Source organism: Eleginops maclovinus, chromosome 6, assembly GCF_036324505.1.
Source record: "Eleginops maclovinus isolate JMC-PN-2008 ecotype Puerto Natales chromosome 6, JC_Emac_rtc_rv5, whole genome shotgun sequence".
Classification (NCBI taxonomy): domain Eukaryota; kingdom Metazoa; phylum Chordata; class Actinopteri; order Perciformes; family Eleginopidae; genus Eleginops; species Eleginops maclovinus.
Window position 1 is genome coordinate 22,120,486 of NC_086354.1, and position 24,329 is coordinate 22,144,814.

At 41.7% G+C, this 24,329-nt stretch overlaps 1 protein-coding gene across 3 annotated transcripts in view; it reads left to right on the forward strand.

Annotated features, from left to right (window-relative positions):
- The first annotated feature begins 6,129 nt into the window (after positions 1 to 6,129).
- LOC134866344 (zinc finger E-box-binding homeobox 1-like) overlaps positions 6,130 to 24,329 on the forward strand; it is a 49,013-nt gene continuing 30,813 nt past the window's right edge. For 2 of the 3 annotated variants that reach the window (XM_063886456.1, XM_063886457.1), the window contains exon 1: positions 6,130 to 6,227. In XM_063886456.1, the coding sequence (XP_063742526.1) occupies positions 6,170 to 6,227 (58 nt within the window). In that variant the 5' untranslated portion in view covers positions 6,130 to 6,169. Of the gene's footprint in view, positions 6,228 to 7,660; positions 7,836 to 24,329 lie in introns of those variants that run through there. The other variant, XM_063886458.1, reaches the window with a different exon arrangement.

A 24,329-nucleotide genomic window follows, 5' to 3' on the forward strand; every position in this document is an offset into this window, starting at 1 on the left:
TAAACAAAACAAAACATCCCGGCAGACTTTGTCCTCTCAAACACGGCTCTTATCTCAGGTAACAGGATGAAATGAAGCTCGAACAGTCTCAATCAATGAGTAATCATTAAAACAGTACTTTGCATGATGGGAGACCAGGTTTGGGGAAAAAACCTACGGTTGTTTTCATTCTATTAGACAGATTTGTGAGTCACCTTTTTAGTCACCAATTAAGCTGTATCAGAGTGTAAAGCTTTTACATGCTCGGTTAAAACTGACCTGAAGCTACAAAACAAACCCCTTTATTAACCTTGTCATAAAGTAAACATTTCCCAGCAGATAGTTTCCATTATGCCAGGTGCATGCCCTTCTCTTTACTCATAATGCCATGCAGCTTCACAGCTTATCATTAATGGAGAGAATGGCACAGAGAGAGGATGAATTACCTCCCCCTCTCCTCCTGCGTTATAAACCCAATGTGAGGACTCGCCATTATCAACTCCCCAGCCACTCATACAGACAAGTGATTTGTGCCCGCATTACTCATCCTGACATTAAATTACATTATTCATCTGTTAGCCTCAGAGTCCCTCTCTCTGCTCAGCTTCAGAACAATAGATCTCGGCCTAATTGATTTGTTGGGAGGATATGTTTCTTGTTTGGGCAGATTAACGTATCTGACACGGAGCTATTCTCTACTTTTCAACCTTACTTTTGACAAATTCAAGTAAAACACTGACCCTTGCAACACACTTAGAGGAGAAACACGAAGCACTTTCAAGAACAATGTGCAAATATATAAACACAAATGTGCCAAAACACATGCAAATGAAGAAACCAACTTCACAACACATGCGCATCATCGAGAAAACCTCCACCAAGTTGACGAGACTCCATTAAATCATAAATGAAACACTGCAAATAAAAAGGCTCTGCAAGAAGCTCGGAAAGATTGGAAACAGGGACACACAAAATTGATGCACACAGCTCGGACCGGGGCGCTTGTTGACGTTTGGGGATTGTTAAAATGCCCACTGTCACTGTCCGGCATAATTAGTCTGTTTCATAATATTAAGTGTTTTGTCAGTATATTTGAAATGACTAGGTTAGCTAGCTAGTAAACAGAATCACCATATGCTGTACGTGCATACAGACCCCCACTCACTGGCTATGATTTAGCAGCCTGCCCATAATGCTCAGACTCAAACTTAATTTTATAACTTCAAAATAAACAGCATATACATATCAAACAGACTGTGATTCATATACGTAAGGTCGAGTCTCTCTTGGAGTAGAAAAAACACAAGAAAATATGTGTCAACAACCTGGTGGTAAAATTCCTACAGATCTGCGATAATACCGTACGGACTCACGCGATCACATTGTTCAAATAAACCAATAACGCTTTATTTTTAGGTAAGTTGCATGGTACAGTAACAGTTGGCCACCAATATAATCACAGAAAGTTGGAGCACCCAGGAAGTACGCTGGAAGTGATGAACATTTGCTGCTCCTAGTACTAGGATGGGTTAAATGCAGAGGACCAATTTCACTGTGTGTGCTCTGCTGTGTGCATGTATGTGACAAATAAAGAGGGTTTCATCCTCCGATTCTATCTATTTTTGTAGTGACCAAACGGCAGTACTACAACTTCCATGTTGTACTACTGTCACTGGGCCCAACAATACTTTGCCCCATTGACTTACATTTGGAAAGAGATGTCTGTAACTCACTCGATCACCATCGTCCATTCTCCAAGTCTCCATTTACTTGACTGAGCAGAGAGCCCATTTATTTATTTTTATTTACATCATTTTTGGAAGTGGTGTTTGTTTCGTATAATGTAATGTTGGGTCGTGTTTTTGCCACCGTACTTTCCCCATGAATGCCTCTGCACTCTCATCTGTATAGGAGAGCCAAACTACCAAAAATAAATATCTAAAAACACAAGTTTGCGTCAGGGCTCAGTGCAGGAAGCTCTCATCCTGTCATCTACACTTACAGGTTTAGGGGTTAAATCCCCTGTATACCTCAGTCAGATCCATAGCTTCAATCTTACGGTAGAACCCCTACCTGACGCATGACAAAGGAACTGCTGAGGGAGGAATAAAGAGGAATTTAGCCCAGGGGTCACCTCTTCTTCAAAGAACAATACTCATTGGCTGACTGCTCTCTGAGAAGGATTTTCCATCTGAAATACAAATTCACTTACAAAAGAGGAGGTTAAAAATCCCTCTGAGCACAATATTCATGTCAATACCGAATTAGCATTGAATAATGGCCTCCATTTCCTCTTTTACTTCACAGGCAGCAGGGCAGCAGAGGCCTGCAGAGACGAGGTGATGTAGCGGGGCATGACTCCCCAGATAGGACAGGACTTCCCTTCATATCCTGCCAGTGGGAGATTCAATTAAAGCATTACAGAGGTGGAGGTGGAGGTGGGGGTGAGGGTTGAAGTGTAAGTGGAGGTAGGGGGGTTAGTTCAATGTGATGGGAAGTTGATCTTTCCACCAAGATAATGTGTGCAGACGTTGAGGGGAGAAACACTGGCTGATTTTTTAAAGATGACAATGCTTTATTGTCATATGCACAAAAGCTAGTCTAGTTTTGAAAATCTCAAGTCTCAGGACTTCTGCTACAATGCAAAATGCAATATATTTAGGGCATTAAAAGAAATAAAAGTAGTGCAAGAGACAGAATGATGCATATAAGCAAACTATATATATGTAAAATATAGTAGAATAACATAACAGAATGTAAAATGAAATACTGTACAAAGGTATTTGAATGCATCTGTTCTATATGAGAAGATTTTACAGAGCTCTCATTGACTGTTTAATTTCAATGCAATTCAGTAGTCTGCAGCAAAATTCAATAACCAATTAAATCATTCACAAACAGCTAAAAATACAACTAAAAGTCATAATGGAGATATGTGACGTGGGACTCACGATAAGCTCTCTTAAGCTTAGGGATCGGAGCTCAGACACTAAACAAAAAGTAATTACACTTCATCTTACTGACACTTAATTAATCAAAGTTGCTTTCGGTACTTTGAGTATGCAGTCTGTTGAGGAAATGCAACACGATACTTAATGTTACATTTCTTGTAAAAAGGTATTTCTGCTGTAGAATAGCTCAATGTATTGCTTCTTTAATAAACACATCTGTTCTCCTACTTTCTTTATAATCCTGATACTTATTTATTTAGCATAGACGTGTACCTGTTACCTGTGTGCCTCTTCATTTTACATGTTAGTCTACTGACTTTATTTTTGGCTTTTGTATTGCACCACATGTTTTCCATCCCTCATGTTGTCACCTAGAGTCAGACGACTGCAAACAACGAAGCCCCGTTGAACAGAAAGCTTGTATTCTCAAGCTTTCTGTTAGATTTGATCCCCTGTTCCTCCTCACAGTGTCAGAGAGGAGTGCAGTTGGCTGTGAGAGGCTACAGCAGCACCTGGTGTGTCTGAACTGGAAACCTGATCACCGGCAGGTACAAGAATAGCTCGACGGGACCGTTAAAGGCCACTCCCTGACCTGCTGTGAACTGTCATTGAACTTCTGTCCGTGCTGAGCACAAACTCCTGCTCAGTGTGGGCGACGTATATGTTAATTTTTTTGGACCTTCTGCTTGAATCCTCTTGGCATTTTGATAACGGATTAATTAGATTTAACATGTTGCACTGAAGAGTGTTAGGGAGCAGGCAGTAAGGCAACAGGACACAGGACTTGTTCAAAGAAAATGGGATTGTTATAAACCAAGATTCTCTAATAACACGAGAGGTCAACAGAAAATACCTCTAATAAATATAACAGCAATTTAACAGGCATTAACTCAACCAACCAAAGAACCACACTCACAAAACAAGGAACACATAGTGGCTTGGTCAAACCAAATAGAAAACAAGGGGTAATACAGATTAACAGAATACAAAAGGACACCGACAAAACCCAAATCCCCCCTTTGGGAGCACATGGTTTGTCCCAATTTGGCCCAATCGGCTGCCTGCAGTGTTTAAGAGTCCTCAGACATCAGCCACGCCCTTTGCTGAACCAGAAAGCAACCTCGCCCGACGACAACGCTAACTCACAGACAAAGAAAGTCATTAATACGAACAAACACATGTGTTAGCTGTGCTACACTGAGTCAGGTATATTTATGATATACGACATGATGTATATATACTATAACGAATGATCTTACTGCAACTGAAATGAAGCACAACTACCGGAGGTGAGGGTGCAGTGTCATTGTTTCACCCAGAGTGGGCCATGGCCAATCGCCAACAGACTGACATTAAATGCAAACTACTTGCATGTATTTTCTACTTCTACTATACTATACTATACTATACTATACTATACTATACTATACTTCTGTACTATAATGTTCTATGCTATACTATATAACTGCATGCTGTAGCTTCTGTACTAGCTATAATGCAAGGCCTACAGTATATAACCTATGCAGAGCTTTACCCTTAAGGTATGTGCAATAATAATCAAAACATATATATATAAATTCATATATACATATATTTCTACATATATATTTATTCATACATACATATACTGAATGTATTCATGAAATAAGATGTGCATTTTGCCTGGTGATACTTCAGCACACATAAAAGCAGCATTAGGACTATTATTAATTCATTAACGAATAAGGGAATGAATACAAAATGTCAACCTCTAATGGAATATTTTTTACGATTAATTTCATCTAAACTAATAATTTGGTATTTTTACATTGTTTATAAGCTGGTTTTTAACAAAGCTTTCTCAATGAGATTATACTGACCCTTTTACATTTCCCGTGAGCTCTAGCCTCTTGAATAATCTCTACATTTCTCTACACCTATACATCTCTACTCACTGTAATATTGTTCATTTCTGCAGCTGTCATGAGGAGCAGAGACAGTCCCGAACGCCTCTGTCAATAACACTTCATTATTAGAGTAATCTATTAAGTAAGTCACTCTGCATTATGGGTTTACTTTTGGTACTCTGAGTGTACTTTGAGGCTACTCCATGAAGTTATACTTATGTTGAATTATTTTAAAAGCAAGAATTTGACTGATAAAAAGGTATCTCACCTGTAGAATTTGCTGAATTTACTACTTCTTCAAAACTATAATAGCTTCTTCAGCGACAGGCTGCTGCACCTGCGGTAGGTCCTTCCTTCCTGCAGTGGTCAGACTCTATAACCATCATGGCCCCCGATAGACCCCCTCACATATAACATCACTGACTATAACACCCCCTGTTGTGTTAATAACTGTTGCTACATATCTGGCTGCTATACTTTTATTTTCGTGTATTTTGCAATTGTGTGATTCTTGTATATATATTTGTTTAGTATCTTGGGTAAAACATTAAGCTGTCTTTGGCTCTTCCTGCTGTAACAGTGCACATTTCCCCTCTGTGGGACGATTAAAGGTATTCTGGTTCTGATTCTAATATCCACATTTACAGTCTTTATAATGCTTCTGCTTACTTATTTACCAAACATCTACAATTAAACGGTGAAGTTTTTTAAATTATTTGTTTGCTGCTTTGTACTTCCACTACAATTATTTCATACCTTTAGTTACTTTACAGATTTGGATTAAGGATACAATAATGCATATAAATAAGACTTGTGTTACACCTGGAGTAAATTAACAAACAAAACACATTATACATATTATTTTATAATTATGATAATCGAAAATTCTGCATTCTCATTCAAAGTACTTTTTACTTTGAGTATATTTTGATCCTAATTCTTTTGTACTTTTACTTCAGTAACATTTGCAGTGCAGGACTTTTACTTGTAACAAAGTATTCCTACACTTCTACTTTTACTCAAGTATAAGATATATGTACTTCTTCCCCCTCTGTATTTAATGTATTGTGTGCTTGCGTCCCGGGACGTCCCTGACAGGGGGGGAGGACCACCGTTTGGAAACAACACACACCCATGTGCGGCCAGTAGGAGGGGCCACGTGTTGAGGTGTTTGCAGAAGGTGATGCCGTAAAGGCGGACGAGTGTGTCGCAAACCAGGTGTTTTTGCGGGGGGAAGGTGATGTCGTAAAGCGGACAGGGGAAGGGAGGGAGGAGGAAAAGGAGGGGGGAGACAGCAGGAGGAGGGAGGAGGTGACTAGCGAGCGGCTGCGCTTCAGACTCAGCGAGAGGATCATGGCGGATGGCCCCAGGTGTAAGCGCAGAAAACAAGCGAACCCGAAGAGGAGCAGCGGTAAGTGAAAAACTCCTGCGAAATCTTTGCTGGGTGATCCATGCGGGCAACTGGAAAGCTTTTCACTCGGTTAACTACTTCTGGTGACTTGTTGGGAGTGAGTTGGACCACGTTTCGAGGAGTTTTGTGCGGTATTATATCCCAGGGTGGTGGTGTACCGTTATACCTGGCTGGCTGCTCTCTCCGCCTAGCGGTGCATGCATGGCTGACAAGAGTGAACCGTTATCCGTCACTTATAATAACCCCGAGGAGCGCCTGCTAGTTGTGTTATTGGTTTCCTTCACTTTTCCTATCTTTGTTTCTCTACTTTCGGCCACTTTTGCAACACTTGGCGGCAGGTTGAGGGGCTTTTACTCATAACAACGTGGCCCGTAAGAGCGCAGTTTGTACTTTAGTGCATGTTTTTTTTTTTTAGGGCGAGGTTGTTGCTGCTCACTCGGCCGCGGACGGTGCAGTTTGTCCCTCCTGTTCAATTTAGTTTCAACTTTATCTGTTTGTTTTGATGGCCGGATGGTGGATCGTGCTGCTGCGGTGGAGGCATTGGACTCTTTGCATGCGGTTTGCTCTGGTTCACTGCTGCTGCTGGTGATGGCAAAGAGATGGGATGTTTATTTTATCTCCACTTCACCCCTCCCTGCCACAACTGCAGCACCACATGTTCCCTTAGTTAAGGTAAGAGTACACATCGTATTATTAACCTTGCTGTAGTACTTAATTGTGGAAAATATATCTTTATGCATGCATTTCCTCTCTGCCTGCACCAGTTTAGCTTGAATAAGTTAGCTTTTTTTTTGTTATTTAGCGTGATTTGTGTTTGAATGTCTTGCTAATCGCTCCCTATTGCACATGTTCTACTGATTCTTTTTGCACTTGTTTATTCGGGATAGCAAGGCAATGTTGTTTGCTGCATTTTGGTTATTATAAGCAGTGTTTTTGGTTTTGTTTCTCAGCATAGGTGGTGATATTTGTATGCAAACTATGGACTTTTAAGTATATATTTGGCTGTCAGTGTTGGCGTTTTACTTATTTGATCCTACATCCCCTACAGGGAGTAGTCATTATAACATTTTCCGAATAGGTGTTGGTGGGTTTGAGTTTCTTTTCACAGCATAAACTATTTTTAAATCCACCTGTAATGAAGTAAAGGATATAAAAGTATAATCTAGGTGTGGTTTTTGTACATTTTCACAACCCTTTTTAAAAAGAGACCCTCATTGGACGGTTCCTTACCTGTACTCCCCCCTCCCCCCTGTCATCGTATGAGCCAATGAAAAAAGTAAAGGGATATATTTATATATTTTTACACACCGTTATGAGGCGTAATGTGTGTGAGCCGAGGGGCTGGAAAGCACCTTTTTTTCTCCTGCTGACGACACGACGGTGACTCGGTGCGTCCGTACAGGAGCCATCATCATCATCATCATCCTCATCATCCTCATCATCATGTTTACCTGAACGCGGATAACGGGGCTGACAAATGGCCTAGAAATAAACAGTAATAACACCTGCGGCTCTCGATCGTAACCGGAAGGGGATTTGCTCGCCGTTTCCTAAAGCCTCTGCCTCGGTAGGAGCCAGGAAAACCGCTCCAAATGTCAACTTGTGCAGGTAGAGATGATTATTTGGTAGTTTTTCTCCGTGTGTGCCATGCCCGCTTCGCATGGATGCTCGCCTGGTTTTATTCTCGCGGGATTTATCTCCTCGACACATTTCTGACCCACTTGTCCACGTTTTATCTCCGCTTTTATGCTTTTTTTTTATTGTGTGTGTGTGTGTGTGTGTGTGGATTGGTTGTATGGGTTCGTGCAGCTCTGTGTGAGTCTGCATGTAAAATGCTTGGTGCATAAGGTGGTCATTCCTGTGTTATTCCTCCACAATTACAGTGATTGCAGGGCTCACCGTCAAACCTCTCGTTTCCATCTATTGTGTTGCGGTAATTCGTTATACAATTTCCTGAGCGGTGTGCGGAAGGGAATGGCGGTCAGTACCATTACTGCAGTGAAGGCGGGGTTGCTGCTTTTTTTTTTTTTCCTGGACCGGAGAAAGCCAGGTACGCAAGGTGATGCAACACCTATAAAGGTGTATTTAAACCGAATTCCCCGTGATATCCTCGCAAGTATAAGCCTCACGTGCTTGATAGGAATATTCCTAAACGTGTCGTTTCGTTTAATTTCCCCCAAAATAAGATGATGTTGTGAAAGGAGCGTGTCAGTGTAACGGGGCGCACAATCAAGATGGCAAAAGGTGCTGGGATTCAGTGCGCACCACTTTCATCTGCTGCAAGTGAAAACTCCCTTGTGTTCGTGTCCTTCTACACCTGCCTCAATTCAAACGGTGTTTTTTATGTATAATTTCCACCCACATGACACAGACTCCTTGCTCACAACCAACCCTGTCATTTTCAAAAGAGCTGATGTGCCCAACATTAGCCTGGCTGTGCTAATGTACCATGACCTCCAGTCAGTCATCACCATTATGTGGCAAACAGCTGCTGTTATAATCTACTCTACTGTCCCAAAAGCTGCGGGAGATACTACACACTTTGTATTATATTAGTAATTATACATTTGAACTTTGTGCAATGTTTTAAAGGTGAGAAAACATACTGTAGGATGTGTGAATATTACATTTTACTCAACTTTTACTCACCCTGCAGCAACATGTCCTAATGAATATCTTATTTACATCTTTTCTTCATTAATTGATTCATTATGTTGTCTATAAAATAGCAGATGATGGTGAAAAATGCCTGATATAACTTTTCAGATCAATTAGTTGACTAATATTTATATATTACAAAGAAAAGCAACCTATCATATATTGATTTTCAAAGAAAGCTGATTATTTGTTAACTTTGCTTTCTTCCTACTTTCATGTCAGGGGCCCAGCTCCTTTCCATGTTTACTTTTTTGTTGCTGAAATGTGTTTAATATAATGGCTAAATGTGTAAACAAATTGTAAGGCATGATAAATATTACAGGTTTTTGGAAAGATGCCCCCAAATTATCAGCCACATTAATTAATAAAATAACAGACCTCTGTAGGTACATCTGCTTTTGGGGATCAAAACCAGTGTCAATGTTTTACATGCATCTCATTTTTCTAGTTTTAGTTTCAGTTTGCATTATCATGTTTTAGTAAACCAGACCTTTTAACAAGTTGATCAGGTATTGTTATCGGACGGATCACCTGGTAAGAGGCTTAAAAACACATTTAGATTAAACCTTATTCATTGTTTTTGCTGAATATTGGAATCATGCATGCACCGTGCCTAACAGGTGTTGACCTCCATCTCCTAACACCTTAAATACCTTTTGTTCTGGACTCCTATACTATATAATCTCATTCATATTGAGCCACACTGCACTGTAATTAAGAGGTGAGACCCATATTCAGGTGTCTTAGTGTTGTGTTTGTGTGCCACCCAAGTTTAAATGGCAGTGTCCAAACACCTTCCCTCACCTGTCTGCATGTCAGTGATAGATGCAGTCTGTTAGCTTTACTCCACCTCTTTACAGAGATGATTTCCCACCAGGCAGACACTGTAAACATGCTGCTATAAAAGCCCAGTAAAGGACGAGTGTCATGCAGCTATAGGTCTGCAGGGACCCTCAGCCACCTTCACTTTCCTCTTACACTACTTGTTTATGCCCAGACACTTTCCACACATCTGACATCAGAGTGAGTTGTAGCGGCATGCGCAGTACTTATAAAACCTTTATTTTTAAATATGGAAATCCTTGCAGAGGGGAAATTGTGGCGTGGTTTTCATTCTCAGTGCTTGATGAACTTGTATTTAGCTCCACCTCATGTTGATCGTCCGCAGTAAATGGCAGGTGTCGGCCCTCCATACCCACCGCCTGTTGCTGCTGCCACTTTGGTCACAGCTTCGTCATCCAGCGCCTCTTGCTTTAAAGTTCCCCGTGTTTGTGTATGTGTGTGCAGGAGTGCGCACTCAGCTGGGCTGTAATCTTACACTGCAATTTAGGGACTACAGGAATGCAGCCTGGTGTTAACATACCTTGACAGGATAAACACAGCAGCCTACTCCAGGCTTGGACCTCTTATACAGCCTGCCAGGGCCCGGGCCTTCAGCAGTGCCTGTCCCCCTGACCTAATATGGTTTTTGGTTGAAAAAAAAAATCAGATTCAGATTACTTTATTGTCCATCAATTAAAGTAAAATGGACGTTTGTGTTAGGACTGTAAAGCTATCTTGAGTCAGGACATTATTTGGTGGTTGAAGGTCCCATGTGGTGTTATCTTAATTCATTGAGTCACTAAAAGTTGCCTTCTGTATATTCTTGAGGTCTAACAAACGTGTTGAATGCATTTCCTTCCACATGCAAAGATCCATTTTCAAAATCCTGCATTGTTTAGATTGAATGTACACTATCTAGCAGTGTTCTTGTTCTCTGCCTGCTGCAGATCTTGGCGTCTTACAGCCATTTCTAGATCAGTGGAATAGTGTGAACCCCCTATAAAGAATCTATATTGCCTGTGTGCATGACAAAACAGGGATCTGCTCATATAGCTCCATAGCGCTACAGAAGGGCAAATCCACAGGAAACCCTCAAGTTTCCCTGTTTTGGTACCAATTACTGTTCAGTAGTGTTTAATCACTCTGTTCACTGACTGCTGTTTCATCAAGTCAGGGAGATTGATATGAAAGTGCTTTGAATGACTGTTTTTAAAGGAACACTTGTGTGTCTTTGGTGGTAGGCTCTTTGATCAGCTTGCTGTTGTTTGATGCGACAAGACGAGTAGCATTTCCTCTGAGTGCCTGATGTTATTCAGCTCCCCTAGATGCTGTAATGCTCTATTATTGCTCTGCATGTTGTACATCATCTTATAAGGACTATCGCTCTTCCACTAAGCTTACTGCTTCAAATCAAGACATGAAGTGGCTTCTTAAAAGGGTTAAATATGAATGCTTTTGCCTGTCCTCTTATTTGTTCTGTCTCTGTATGGATGAACCATTTTCTTAGGGTCACCCTAAGGTGCTCCATTTGCAGCTGCCGTGCTGCAGAGGAGTCATGTGAGCGTCCTACCTCTGAGATGTTATTCAGCATTTATGTGAAGCTAACAGGTTTCGCCATAGGCCGGGTTCACTCTCTCTCATGAGATTATTCTGATAACAAAGAATAGATGTTAGTCATCACATTAGCAAATGCTAGGATGCTAAATCTACCATGGGACTGTGCTTATTAAAAGCCAAATGGATTTTAAACATGACTGACTGCTAATTTTTACATTAAGTGGTAGTGTAATGTGAATATGTATGCACAAGTGAAGCGTTGTTGTGTATTAGTGCGATGGCAGAGAGAAATGGTCCTGAGTGGTGTTAGTGGTGGTCGTCAACAGTAGCTGTTAATTGATCCATGACCAGTGGTCATTCATGTTACTTTCTCCTTGTGCTGAAGAGCCTGGGGGTGTGTGTGTGTGTGTGTGTGTGTGTGTGTGTGTGTGTGTGTGTCCCATTGCACAAATGGGCCTGTGGAATGACAAAGCACTACAGGATGTCTTTAGCGAGTCAGCATTAACCCCTCCCATCGCCTTTTACGGCCCGGAGGGGGAGGTGCGTCCGAGCTACCGATGCTGCTGCTGTGATTAATGGAGGTGTGTGTGAGTGTGTTAGTGTTAGTGAGAGTGTGTGTTGTGTGTGTTTGCATCAAGGTGGGAAACTGCTACTTTCCTCCAGGCTTTGCATAACAACAGAGGCCTGCTTGTTTGGATTTACATGCATTAACACGGTGCTGCTGATGCCGATGCGTTTTAATTGCATGACGTTGGGCGATAACGGCACCTTGGAACATGAAGCGTGTCAAGTTGAGGCAGGTGACTCAAAACAGCCTAATACAAGCATACAAGTACATTTTAATCAGAATTAAACGATATAGCCTCAGGTTAGATACATGTGTAACTTAGTGGAAATTGAATATGGGCTTATTCTTAAAGATAAAGAAAACAATATCAATTGAACGGGTTTGTCTGATAGATTTTAAAGGCAGTTTGTTACACCAGCAGCCACACTCGCTTCAATAACCAAACGACATGTTCAGAGAGTAGTCCTTCCTTATACAGCGAGGGAAAACACCAGCCTGCAGAGACGTGCCTGTTGTTGTGCAGGTGTGATTTGCCTCTGCTACTCATGAACACCCAACATGGGAACTATTTTTAGTTGAGGTGGAAGGGAAATGGTGTTCTGCCCTCTGATTTGATACAAAACCGAGAAGAACCAATAGTGTCATACAGCCTGCACTGTACCAAGGAGTCCGACTACATCTGAAACACGCAGGGCTCAGTGGCTTCTGAAACTAAAAGTATAAGTTCCAGTACCACCAGTGTGATAACAGAGGTTTAGAGGAATACACAATCCCCCGCCCAAACAAAGCCACACACCCTCCCAGTCCTGCACAGCGAGGTCAGAGGTCAATGGAGCAGCAACACCACAAAACACATGTGCTGAGGAACTGTGTGGCACCGCAGGGAGATGCTCAGCAGAGTTTGGCATATAAGAACACACACATCAACAGTCTCCCAAATTGGTAAATCTAATCCAGTTTATCTAACGATAATAAAGCATAGAAAGCTTTGCGTGCATCCAATCACACGCAACAAAACGGAAGTGCTTTTAAAATCAAATTTTCTTAATTGCATTGACTTTTAAAATATAAGTCTTCAGTTTTATACATTTGAATCATTAATCACTCAAAGGTCAAAGGCCAGCCTGAGCACTCCTATGTCAATTAACAACACTTTAATTGTGGAACACCAGAATAGAAGTACAAACACAAAGGCAGGTGGATTTTGAGGACAAAGTTAGAATGATTATCCACTACAATAACACATATTAGAGATAGGGTCAAACCAAAGGAAAGAGTGCGGATTGTATTGTCTGCTTTATTGTTGATATGAGAACAACATTGCTGCTCGTTTGTTCCTGTAAATCACTGAAATGCATTCAGAGTTTAAAGCCGCCTCGCCCCAAAGACCTGTGAAGGATATGTGCCACGCTCAGAATGAACAGCTCAAAAGAGTTGTGTAAAAAGATCCACTTTCTGTAAAGTCTGCCACGGTAGATTAAAATAATATCACTGCAAAGCCAAATCCTCCTTTTTAACTCACAATGCCGTTTAAAATTGATGCCATGAGAGAGTTTGCTCACTGCCACCTACGCTCAAAAGAAAGCCAAATGTGGAAGCAGAACTGAAAGGCACCTCCAGCGCCACTCGTGCCTCAAATCTCAGAGGAACTGCCAAACTCATATTTTTCTTAAAGGTGTCCTATCCCCTTTCCACAAGTAACCTGCTTTGCTGTTGCCTTTCATCATTCCCATTCAACCAGCTGAATATTCACGGTGTTCAAGAGGCTCCCCCTGAGAAGCTAACAGCTAAAACTTTAATCTACAATGTGTGGCGCTAAGCAAGGCTGAGCCGCGGAGACTGCCTGTGTGTGTGTGTGTGTGTGTGTGTGTGTGTGTGTGTGTGTGTGTGTGTGTGTGTGTGTGTGTGTGTGTGTGTGTGTGTGTGTGTGTGTGTGTGTGTGTGTGTGTGTGTGTGTGTGTGTGTGTGTGTGTGTGTGTGTGTGTGTGTGTGTGTGTGTGTGTGAGTGAAAACCTCCCTAAGTTTGCATGTGTGCCTTTGTGTTACCCATTTGTGTGACTGCGTATTTTGCACATTACTGTTCAACACTTTCAATTTTAAAATCTGCACTTTTTTGTAGTCTTTAGTCAATTTCGTCCTGCAGTTTTTGTGCAAACAAAATGTCTTGTTTAATTCTACACTGCTCTATATTATTGTTCTATGTTTGCTCCTTTGGTGCAACATAATTCCTCTCATTGTGTTCAGGTATGCACCATTATTCTCCCAGGCAAAATCCTTGTATGTGTAAACCTACTTGGCTATAAACCTGATTCTGATGCAGGCCCGAGTGTGTGAAAAGAATGAGTCCCATTCAAAGTCCTGTGTGGGAGAGGGGGAGCACTCTTTCACATGCAGCCAGTGGGAAACTCCTCTCCTTTGGTGGTGGTGGTGGTACAATTTGCATATCCTGCCATCCTCCATTCTCTTTTTTTTCTCCTGCCGCCTGAGAAGCAGAACAGTGGATCGCAGCCCAAAGCCGATGCCTGCCTCCGGGCTCTGCAGCGAGCCGCCGTGGTTGTACAGCAGAGACTAAATCGAGCCGTTATCCTGCGCATGTTGGTCATTGAAGTGCTGCTTGCCTGTGATAGGCTACTCGCTTTCTTTTCGCTTCCATAAAAATTGGGACACATCTCAGAGGTAAACCCAAAAAAATAAAAAATGGTGTAGCAGAAAATTAAATGGATAAAAAAAGGAAACCGTACTAAGCTAAAGCCCAGTATAATGAACTCTAGAGTTCATTATACGGGGAGTTCTTCAGGCACAGTGTCTTTTTCTTTATTGAAGAGTTGATTCAGACTGAGCTATAAGGCAGCCCTGTGACCCCCTTCACCTTTGTAAAACAGAACAAAACTGAGCTTTAAAAACCCAAATTTACACAGCAGAACAATTAATGACAACTATACAGGGATCAATAAACGCCCATCTCATCTATGCTGATAACCAATTTGTGTTTTTTAAGCAAAACTAGTATTATAAATCCTATATAGTTTTCTTTATTAATAGAAAAATGAATATTTAGGGTTTCGGAATTTCAATTTTCAAATTTCAATTCAATTTTTTTATTTCTGGCAATTTATAAACCTAAAATGAATTGAGAAAAAATGATCAATAGTTGCAAATGTGCAATAAATAAAATTAAGCTGCAATATTTACAGCGCCCGTGGAACGGTGCCTTGCTCTGCGACACCTCGGTGGCACTTGGTCTTTCCGTGACTTGAACCGGTGACCTTCCAGTTCCCAAGCCAAGTCCCTATGGACTTTGGCCACCACCGCCCTTAAATATTTGTCACTTGAAAAACAGTTTATTTACTTAAACTAGGAAATAAGTTTGAAATCCAACTTGGGTTTCTCTAGTCTGCTGTCTCTCCCAGGATATTATTGGAAATGCTTTGAGATCTAAAATGGCACTGCATGCTCTAATTCTACAGAATACAGTAATGGAAAATGCTTCTTTAGGCCTCTACCATGACATATTCATTTTAGAGCGCACCAAGCCCGAAAGCCTCTGCACGGGAACACAATTGTTTTCATTGGAACAGTTTGTATAAAAATAACTGAAAGAACCACAGTGGGTTATTTATCCTGATTCACATTACATTACTTTAGCAAACCAAATCTACATAAAACCACGGGCGAAACCAAATCATTCTTCAGAGAGTCCACATTGTTTACGGTTAAATGAAGCTTAAATAAGAAAGGTACAGTATAAGAGCAGGGGAGGCGAACTCCCAGCATCCCTCAGTGGTCTCGGGAGACATAAATCAGGAGCGGTGGACAGGTGGGTTATGAGGGGGCCTGGACTCTCTAAAGACCCCCCAGAGACCTCAACGGGCACAGCAGCAGCGGGACAGGTGGGAGGGGAACAGAAAATGAGATTAGAAGCTCACTAGAGTGATTTATTCTCCTCTTTCTCACAGTAAATATAGATCCTCTCAGAATATAAAAGGAGAAGAGTGACTCAGAAATGGCAGTTTTTTTATTAAAATATCTGACAGAATGAAAATGTGGACACAACCAAAAACAAACAGCATGTTGCACTATAGAAAGAGGCAGAACATCTCCACTCTTTGCCAGGAACCCATATTATAAACCTGATATTCATACATCAGATCAACCCACAGCATCTCTGCAGGGCTCTTGCACTGCGTTTGTGATCTGCAAACTGATTCGTCCCATTGACACTTTACTGGAGCACAACCTAGATGTATTTCTGACCAGGTGTGTTTCCATGCTTTCTCATCCAAGTCTTCACAACTTGTTAAAGACTCAGGGGAAATGGGAGGATGATTACTTTAAGGCAGTTAAGTTAAAGAAAATAATATCTAGTGTTTCTGTTCTCCCAATGTTAACTAAATAACTGACTCTCCAAATTGTTTCGAAACATCTGCTTTTTTTTTAAACCATTTGTAAATTAATCAGTGAATTTTGGTTATTATTATTATTGTTTTAAATCAACAACTTGCTTTTTAAATGTGAAAACGTGGTCTTTTTTAACTTAACGTAAACATTTTTTCAGCATTTTGGTATTGTTGGTTGATCAATATAAGCATTTTAAAAACATCTTTGGCCTGGGGGACTTTCTTTACAATCCCAAAAAGGAATGCATTAATAAAGAAAAAACTACATACATCAAACAATAATGATATTATTCATTAGCTGCCGATAAGCTGTACTGGCTCCTGATTGGTTTAGACATCATTTCACTCACTTTTGAATACATGTTTCCTCGGTGCGCGGCGCTGTCGGCTAACGTTGACCTGACTGTAGACAGTGTTTGTACCGTTGTGATGTTCGTATTCTGTCAACAGGTTTCTCTTTGTTTATAGTGATGCTGTGTGTGTTTCATTGTGTGACAGAGACAGAGCTGCTGTTGCCGGGCGGACGGTGAGTGAACCCATCGAAATGGAACAGAGGATTTGATTAGAAGCTGAGGAGAGACGAGCAAGTGCGGATCCTCTCTGTGTCTCTCTGTCCTGGGTCCTGTGGGCTCGATACAGAGTAAATGAAGGCGAAGGATGCTGAATGGAGCTTGTAAACACGCAGGAAGTGGAAAACAAAAAATATGTGTATTCAGAGGCTTTAATAAACCGTCAGCGTAGATTTAGAGTAGTTTGTTGATAGAGGAGAGCATTAGGAGTTGTCCTTTTTGAGCTCATTCACGGTTCAGTGAAAGAAAGCTGCAGAGGCTGGAAAGAAAGGGAGTGTTGTTATTGAATTACAGGTGATGGCTGCTAATTGGAGCCTCAAGACATTGTGTGTGTGTGTGTGTGTGTGTGTGTGTGTGTGTGTGTGTGTGTGTGTGTGTGTGTGTGTTTTATTTATGTGTGTGTCTGGCTCAGGGGATGCACAGTTGATGAAGCTGTTAGGGTAAAGTGCGGGGCCCCGGTGCGCTGCCAGAGTGCTGTGCTTCAGAGTCTGCCCTGTCCCTGCGGAGGAGCGCTAATGGAGGCCACCCAGCCCTGATGAATTACAGCCAGGCTGGATGTATGGAGGGAGATGCGGCTGTAATTGAGGCGGCTGCTGAGCCAGAAGAGTGCTATGCTTTTGAGGAGCTGTAGGCATCAAGCAACACGTTTGCACCGAAGCTATGACAATAACCGCATTAGCACCGTGGCTCCTGGCAGTGTGTGGGCAGGGCCTCAAAGTCAGAACCAAACACCTTGGTTATTCTACTGTCACAGATTCACGTAACAAAGCAGCGATCCTGTCTTCAGCAGGTCCATAATGTTGTAGAAAGGTTTGAATAAATAGCAATAATAGTTCAAGTTATTGAAATATTCCCAAATAATAACGGGTTCCAGGTACCCAAATGTCAACATGTGCTGTTGACTGAATATAATACCTCAGGTTTAGAATTGTTTATGAATTGTTTGTGATACGGTATCACGTCCAATGTGTTCGAGTGCTAGTGTGAGTGTTACATAGTGATGTCGCTATGTTGCGGAAGCAAACAAAGGAGTTCGATGGAGGTGTTTCAGACACAGCGTGAGTGTGTGGAAGAGAAAAGTGTGTGATTTGAGCCTCTGTAGACCATTTACATGCACTGATACCTGTAGAACACAGTACAGGAGAGAGAAAACACCCCAAAAAAAGCAGAATAGGGTCTCTAAGAAATGTTCATGTCCATTTTGAGACTTTTGGTTCCTACTTGTTGGTTAAATCATGATTGTGCATACCTGGAGCTCTCTTTTTTTGCTGTATTGCATCCATTATTTTCCTGGTGTGTTCTGGCACAACTGTATTTCACAGAGTTCTAATGATGTTTTCGTTTTGTTTGGTTTTGGTTAGATCTGAAACAGTATATCCCTTTGTTGATTAGCAAACAGCAAATCCAGCTTATCAATTATAAGCATTCACTGTTTTTTGGATTTTGTGGTTTATGACTCTTAACAAAGGACACGCACTTTTGATAACATCATCTGGAACTGTAGGAAATTGACAGGCATTTCATAGCCCACGCAAAATAAGTACATTAATGGAAAAAGTAATTAGCAGATTAGATAAAAATGATGCTCACCAGTTGCATGGGTAGTGCATATTACTAAATATTTCCTCAGCATTCATTTTGCTCCACCTCTGTTATTGTTATTCCTGAGGGTTCAGGATCCGTGCTGTCCCTGTAGATGCAGCGGTGCTTATCCACTTATCCACGATTTTTGCCGGTCAAAGCATTTTTTGCATCGGTGTTGCGGCTGCAGCGTGATTGCTGAGGTGTCAGCTGTTCGGTCTACAGGAGACGTGGACACGCTGCGGGGCCTGCTCATCGTTTTGTTTGTGTTTGTGCCGCTGACACTCGGAGGGATTTTGGCTCCCTCTGCCTTCACGGAGGGAAACCTGTGGGGTAAAGACACACTGTAGTTTGTGTTTACTGACCATCCATGTGAGAACATAGACACAGACAGTCTAACTGCAACACTGGCTTCTGATGTTAATATATAAATGCTGTCTATTTGCTATCCAAGTGTCTGGCTTTTCATCTAAGATTTACAAGGCTGAATTGTTAACCATGAACAATAATGTGTGTGTGGCTTGTACTTGTTTATGGCAGGAAGTGTGTGTGTGTGGGCATACAGGGGTTTCTCTGTTATAGTATTTTTGTGTGTGTCTCTTCATGTTAAACTTTCCTTTCATTGATGTCCCTTTTATTGCTGCACCGGTGCTCAGTAAACGTAGGGGCTATTTTTCACCTGCCCAGGTGAGTTCATTTAGCTGAGGCTTTTTATCCAAAGCAACTTACAATGAGTGCAATCAACCATGAAGCTAGCTTTCAATAAACCTAACAATGTTCATTCCTGGTGCATTATTTGGAAGTAGACCAAACTATTTTATATATAACGATAATCATACACTGCCTGGCTAAAAAAAAGGTCACACTCTAATATTCGTTGGACCGCCTTTAGCTTTGATCACGGCACGCATTCGCTGTGGCATCGTTTCCACGAGCTTCTGCAACGTCACAACATTTATTTCTGTCTTGCATTCATTTTTCGCCAAGGTCGTGTATCGATGACGGGAGATTCGGACCACTGCGCAAAGTCTTCTCCAGCACATCCCAAAGATCCTCAATCGGGTTCAGGTCTGGACTCTGTGGGGGCCAATCCATGTGTGAGAATGAGGTCTCATGCTCCCTGAACCACTCTTTCACAATCTGAGCCCGATGGATCCTGGCAATTGGCATCTTGGAACATGCCCGTGCCATCAGGGGAGAAGAAACCCATGGATGGAATTGCCTGGTCCTTCAGGATATTCAGGGAGTCAGCTGACCTCATTCTTTGGGCACGTTGCTGAACCTAGACCAGACCAACTGCAGCAACCCCAGATCATAGCACTGCCCCCCACAGGCTGGTGACCTTTTTTTTGGACAGGCAGTTTTTTATAATGTTAGGTTTAATAGCCACGTTGCAGTTGAAGCAGGTAGGTTTTAAACCTGCAAGAAGATGTGTAGACTTTCAGCTGTCCTGATATCATCTTTACTATGAAGCACAAACATCAAAGGTCAAACCACATTACAGTTTATTTTAACAGCTTATTGACAGGATAGGAGTATGACAGCATTCAGAGCAATAACGGGAAGTTTTGTGGGTGGTAACCAGATTTAATTCTTTCAGGCTGACTGAAGAGAAATACCTCTCCCTTTGCCTTTGACCTGGTACAGTTTTAAGATTAGTTTTTTAAAACATTGAGGTCTAGCTATGTCTCTCCAAATTAGCTGTTGACTTTTGGAAACTATAAGCCGGTGTAGTCGATGTGCAGAAAGATTAATTTCCTGCCTTCATCAGGTATGTAACCTAAGCAGAGGTCTGGCTGAGCTGCAGTTTTCCTTTTTGGGTTGTTGGTGTAACAGATTTGGCGCAGGTGCCGCTCCGAGGCTGCAGCTTTTACATCTTGATGGGGTTTCATCATGCAGCAGGCATCTCAATGTGAGCTCAGAGATACTCACAGTTAATCTCACCAACCTGTAGTTGTGTGGAGGGTAATGTGGAAGCAAACAAAACAGCTTTTTCTCAGCAAAAGTTCAGCAGCTTGTATTGGGGGAAAAATCTCTACAACTCACAAATCTGCTACTGTTCTGAATGGTGCCACAAATGTCTAAAATATTAATAATGTAATGTTCAGGGCAGTACTGCGAGTGTACAGCATGCACATGCCAGACTATACTTGTATTACATCTTCAAAAAAGCAAAATTGGAGCCCATTTGGGATTAGATAACTTGCTGTATAAGTCATACTACCCACCTCACCTTAAGCCGCCTCTGGATCCACAGTTTAATGGTCTTCGAACAATGTGACAAACTATAAAACTAAATCGATAAGTCCCTTAATTGATTGGTCAATTGACAGAAAAGGAATCAGTTACTACTTTGCTACAGGATATGGCAAAACAATTGAATTTCTTTGAGCTGTTAGCCTGACAAAAACAAGCTATTCTGAGATTGCATATACAGCACTTGGTTCTGGAGAGAAGATATAATATATATATAATTTCCTCGGACATTTTGTAGATCAAAACAATTGCTTTAGTTGTTAAAGCCCTAATATGATAATGTTAGACTGAGCTCTTTAAATAAACTAATGTGAAAACAGGCAAAAGGTGCATGTCAAACTAGTTAATTGAAGTCCAGTTTATTTTTCCATTTATCCTCATCAGATTTGTCTAGCAACAAAGCACTTACCACCAGATGATAACAAGCAGAAAGAGGCAAAGCCAAGGCTTTGCTGCTATTATATGTGTGTTTCTATGTGTAAATGGGTTTGGTCGTGTGTGTGTGTGTATGTGTGTGTGTGTGTGTGTGTGTACCCTTCACAGTGTAGCAGGTGTGCCTGGGCTTCAGCCCCATTACAAGTCTCATAAATACCACCTGACACCGTTACAGCAGGCAGGCTGCGATATAAAACCCTCCTCCCGTGGCGTGAGCATGCAGCCTTTCAGCACAATTATATTATAGCACACTTCAGGGGGAGGAAAGATACACCCCTGCCCAGAACCTCTTAACAACCCGAGCTGGTCTGAGCACACTTGCTTTCTCTCAAGCTGTGTCTTATCACTTCCAATGTGTGCTGTTTTTCAAAGGGGACATATTACGCTCATCTTCCGGTTCATATTTATATTTAGTGCCTCTAATGTGACTTGAATGTTCAGAAAGCTCTTTATTTTTCTCATACTGCCTGTGCTGCAGCCCCTCTTTTCACCCTCTGTCTGAAACCAGAGTCCAGTCTGCTCTGATTGGTTAGCTGGACAGCTCTTTTTTGCACAAAACTATATAACAAACTACAGGAAAGAAAAAAAACCCAAACACAAATGAGGGCCCCTTTAAATTCCATTTTGTGACATTTTGTTAAAAGCAGATCCTGTAATTTGACAAAGCCGCTATATGTATGTATGCTATATATAAACATTAGAGACTTCTCTCCTTAGCCCACAAAACACACACTGTCTCCTAAATACACACACACACTTTCAGAAGAATACGTTACATCTACTTTAATGGTTCAGTGGAAAAAACCAAATGAAGGCCAAGGTGTAAGCGAGTTAAATCTCTGTGTTTTTCCTCGCTACGAGTGAATTGGATGCATTTGTGGCTTGAAGGCGTTGGACCGAAAAGTATTTGTCTGGCATTCGCTTTGCGCAGATACACCTGTGCCGTATTTTCCTGTTTAGCCTCTCTGCCGTCTCGCCTCGATGACATTTCAGTCGGCCGGCGATCTGAGCTACTTGACATTTTGCTAAACTGCGCTCGGAAAGGTTCCTGCCCGTCTCTGTGTTTTCCTTCCCCACCTCCCTGCATTGTGTGACTGGGTAAACAGGCATACACACGCACGCACGCACACACACACACATGCGTACATCCTCTCAGACTGCCTATACATCTGGGGAGTTTGCTTTGTACGCCTGCAGGTTTTGGATTAGGCTTTTGTCTTTCCTGCCTACAACGAACAATGAGTTTTTGATGTTTTCCCTAAACACACCTGTAAAGAAAAAGTAGGTTAGCATCTCATTATGCTCTCTAAACAGGTCATTTTTTTCCCCCCTCAGTCTGTATATTGAAGCTTAGTGCCGAGACATTTGAAGTTGCACAAATGCACCAAATAGGGTTGTTTGATCAAGATAATCTCTAAAAGACTCCAGTTCCCAGATAGCGCTGCGAAGACCAACCCTTTCAATGCTTAAACTAAACCCACTGCCTTCGAGTTCTGTGAGAATATGTGAGAAAATTGTGTTACAGAAGCTCAAAAAACACCAAGTGTGTCCTTAAATATGCTTATCGGGATAAAAGCTTTCTGCAGGAAGAACCAAAGCACTCAGAACACTAATCACTAAGTAGTTGAAAATCTCTTAACTACAGACCTATTTCAGGCCTCTGACCAACAGATATTCATAAAACCGATGAGACGGGGGAACGGGAAGTTGTAAAATCCTTACTCAACCCAATTTAAGGACTCATTCCTGCACCACTCTATTTTTATTAACAGTTTTCCACAACACTTGTAGCTGAGCGTCCTCTATTAACCCCAGAGTGTCAGTTTGAACTTTTAATCCAACGTCCGAGAGCATATGGAGAACCTTGCTCTGGTTCTGTGCCACTCAGACATGATTCTCTACGCTGTGGTACCCGGGCACACACCCCTTTCCCAGCTTGACGCTCCCATCGCTGACAGACTTACAAAGCGAGCCCGCTAGCCGTCAGACATCCAGACGGCAGTAGCATGGTCTTCATTTACTGAGGACAGAAGCGCCATGCCAGCTGGGGGCCTCGTGCCAGGAAAGGGCCTGCAGAGCTGCCACCGCCGCTGCCAAATCCTGACATACAGGAGATAGGCCGTTTGTGCTGGAGTTGCCAAACATACAGTGGTTTAATTAAGTGGTATGATTTAAGATGATGGGATAGTGTGAATTATCCCGCTGGATCTGGAGATTAAGATATTGTTATTGGGCAAAGAAGGCTCACCATCTGCATCCTGATTGTCATAGTTGGCTGCTAACTGGATTAGGGCTGTAGGATTTGGAAAAGTGATTATTTTGTCTGGTATTTTTGCAACAATATTATTCGAAATATATATTGAAAGAATCATCGTGTCTTTTTTAGCAGGATCTGTAACAAACATACATGCTTTTTTTGTTAAGCCTCTACCGTATCCCTACAAATTTTTGGCCGGGATATATCTGTAGCTCCACAATACTTCATTAAAAATGGTATTATAATATATATTTAGCCTGTTACAAATCTCATGCTTCGTGCTATTCGAATGGCACTAGTCCATAACGCGATTTCTTTGAAAAATCTATTAATTAATAGACCCTGTTTTTTTTTGTTGTGGATTACTATAGTAAAACTCCACCCTGGCCTTAAGGAATATATGATGTTTCTCAGTAGGCATACTCTGCCATAAAGTGTTTATCCAAAGGCGGAAGAAGTACTAAGAAGACCTATTCATTAAGTAAAAGTAGCTTCCTGTAGTGACACAAGATTGCAGAAATACTCATTCTTCATTTACACTCTTTCTTTAGTAAACGTGCAAAAGTTTTAGTATCAAAATACTCAGAAGTTAAGTACAGATACCTCAAAATTGTACAGTACTTGGGTAACGTGTATGTGTGTGTGTGTTTGTGTGTCTAGGCTCATGTCTCATTGATAAAATGTGTCTTTATCTTCAAAGCAAACATTTTGACTGATGTTACCTCACAGCTGATCTCCGTTCTCCCAGACGGCCGGGGTCAGCGGTGTTATTCACAAGTGTTTTTGACGGCAGCAGACTGTGTGTTCTCCAGCATGTTCCCCCGCCCTGAAGCTCAGGGCAGATCCACACCAGGCTTGTCTTGTTTAGTGTAAAGCTCAGTTTAGCGTAGCGTAGCCAAGTGAAGCATAGCTCAGATACAGGAACTGCTCTTGGCGATACACACTTCCCCCACGGGCTAGCTTGTGTTGCAGAGGCAGCTATCTCTAACACAGCTAAACACA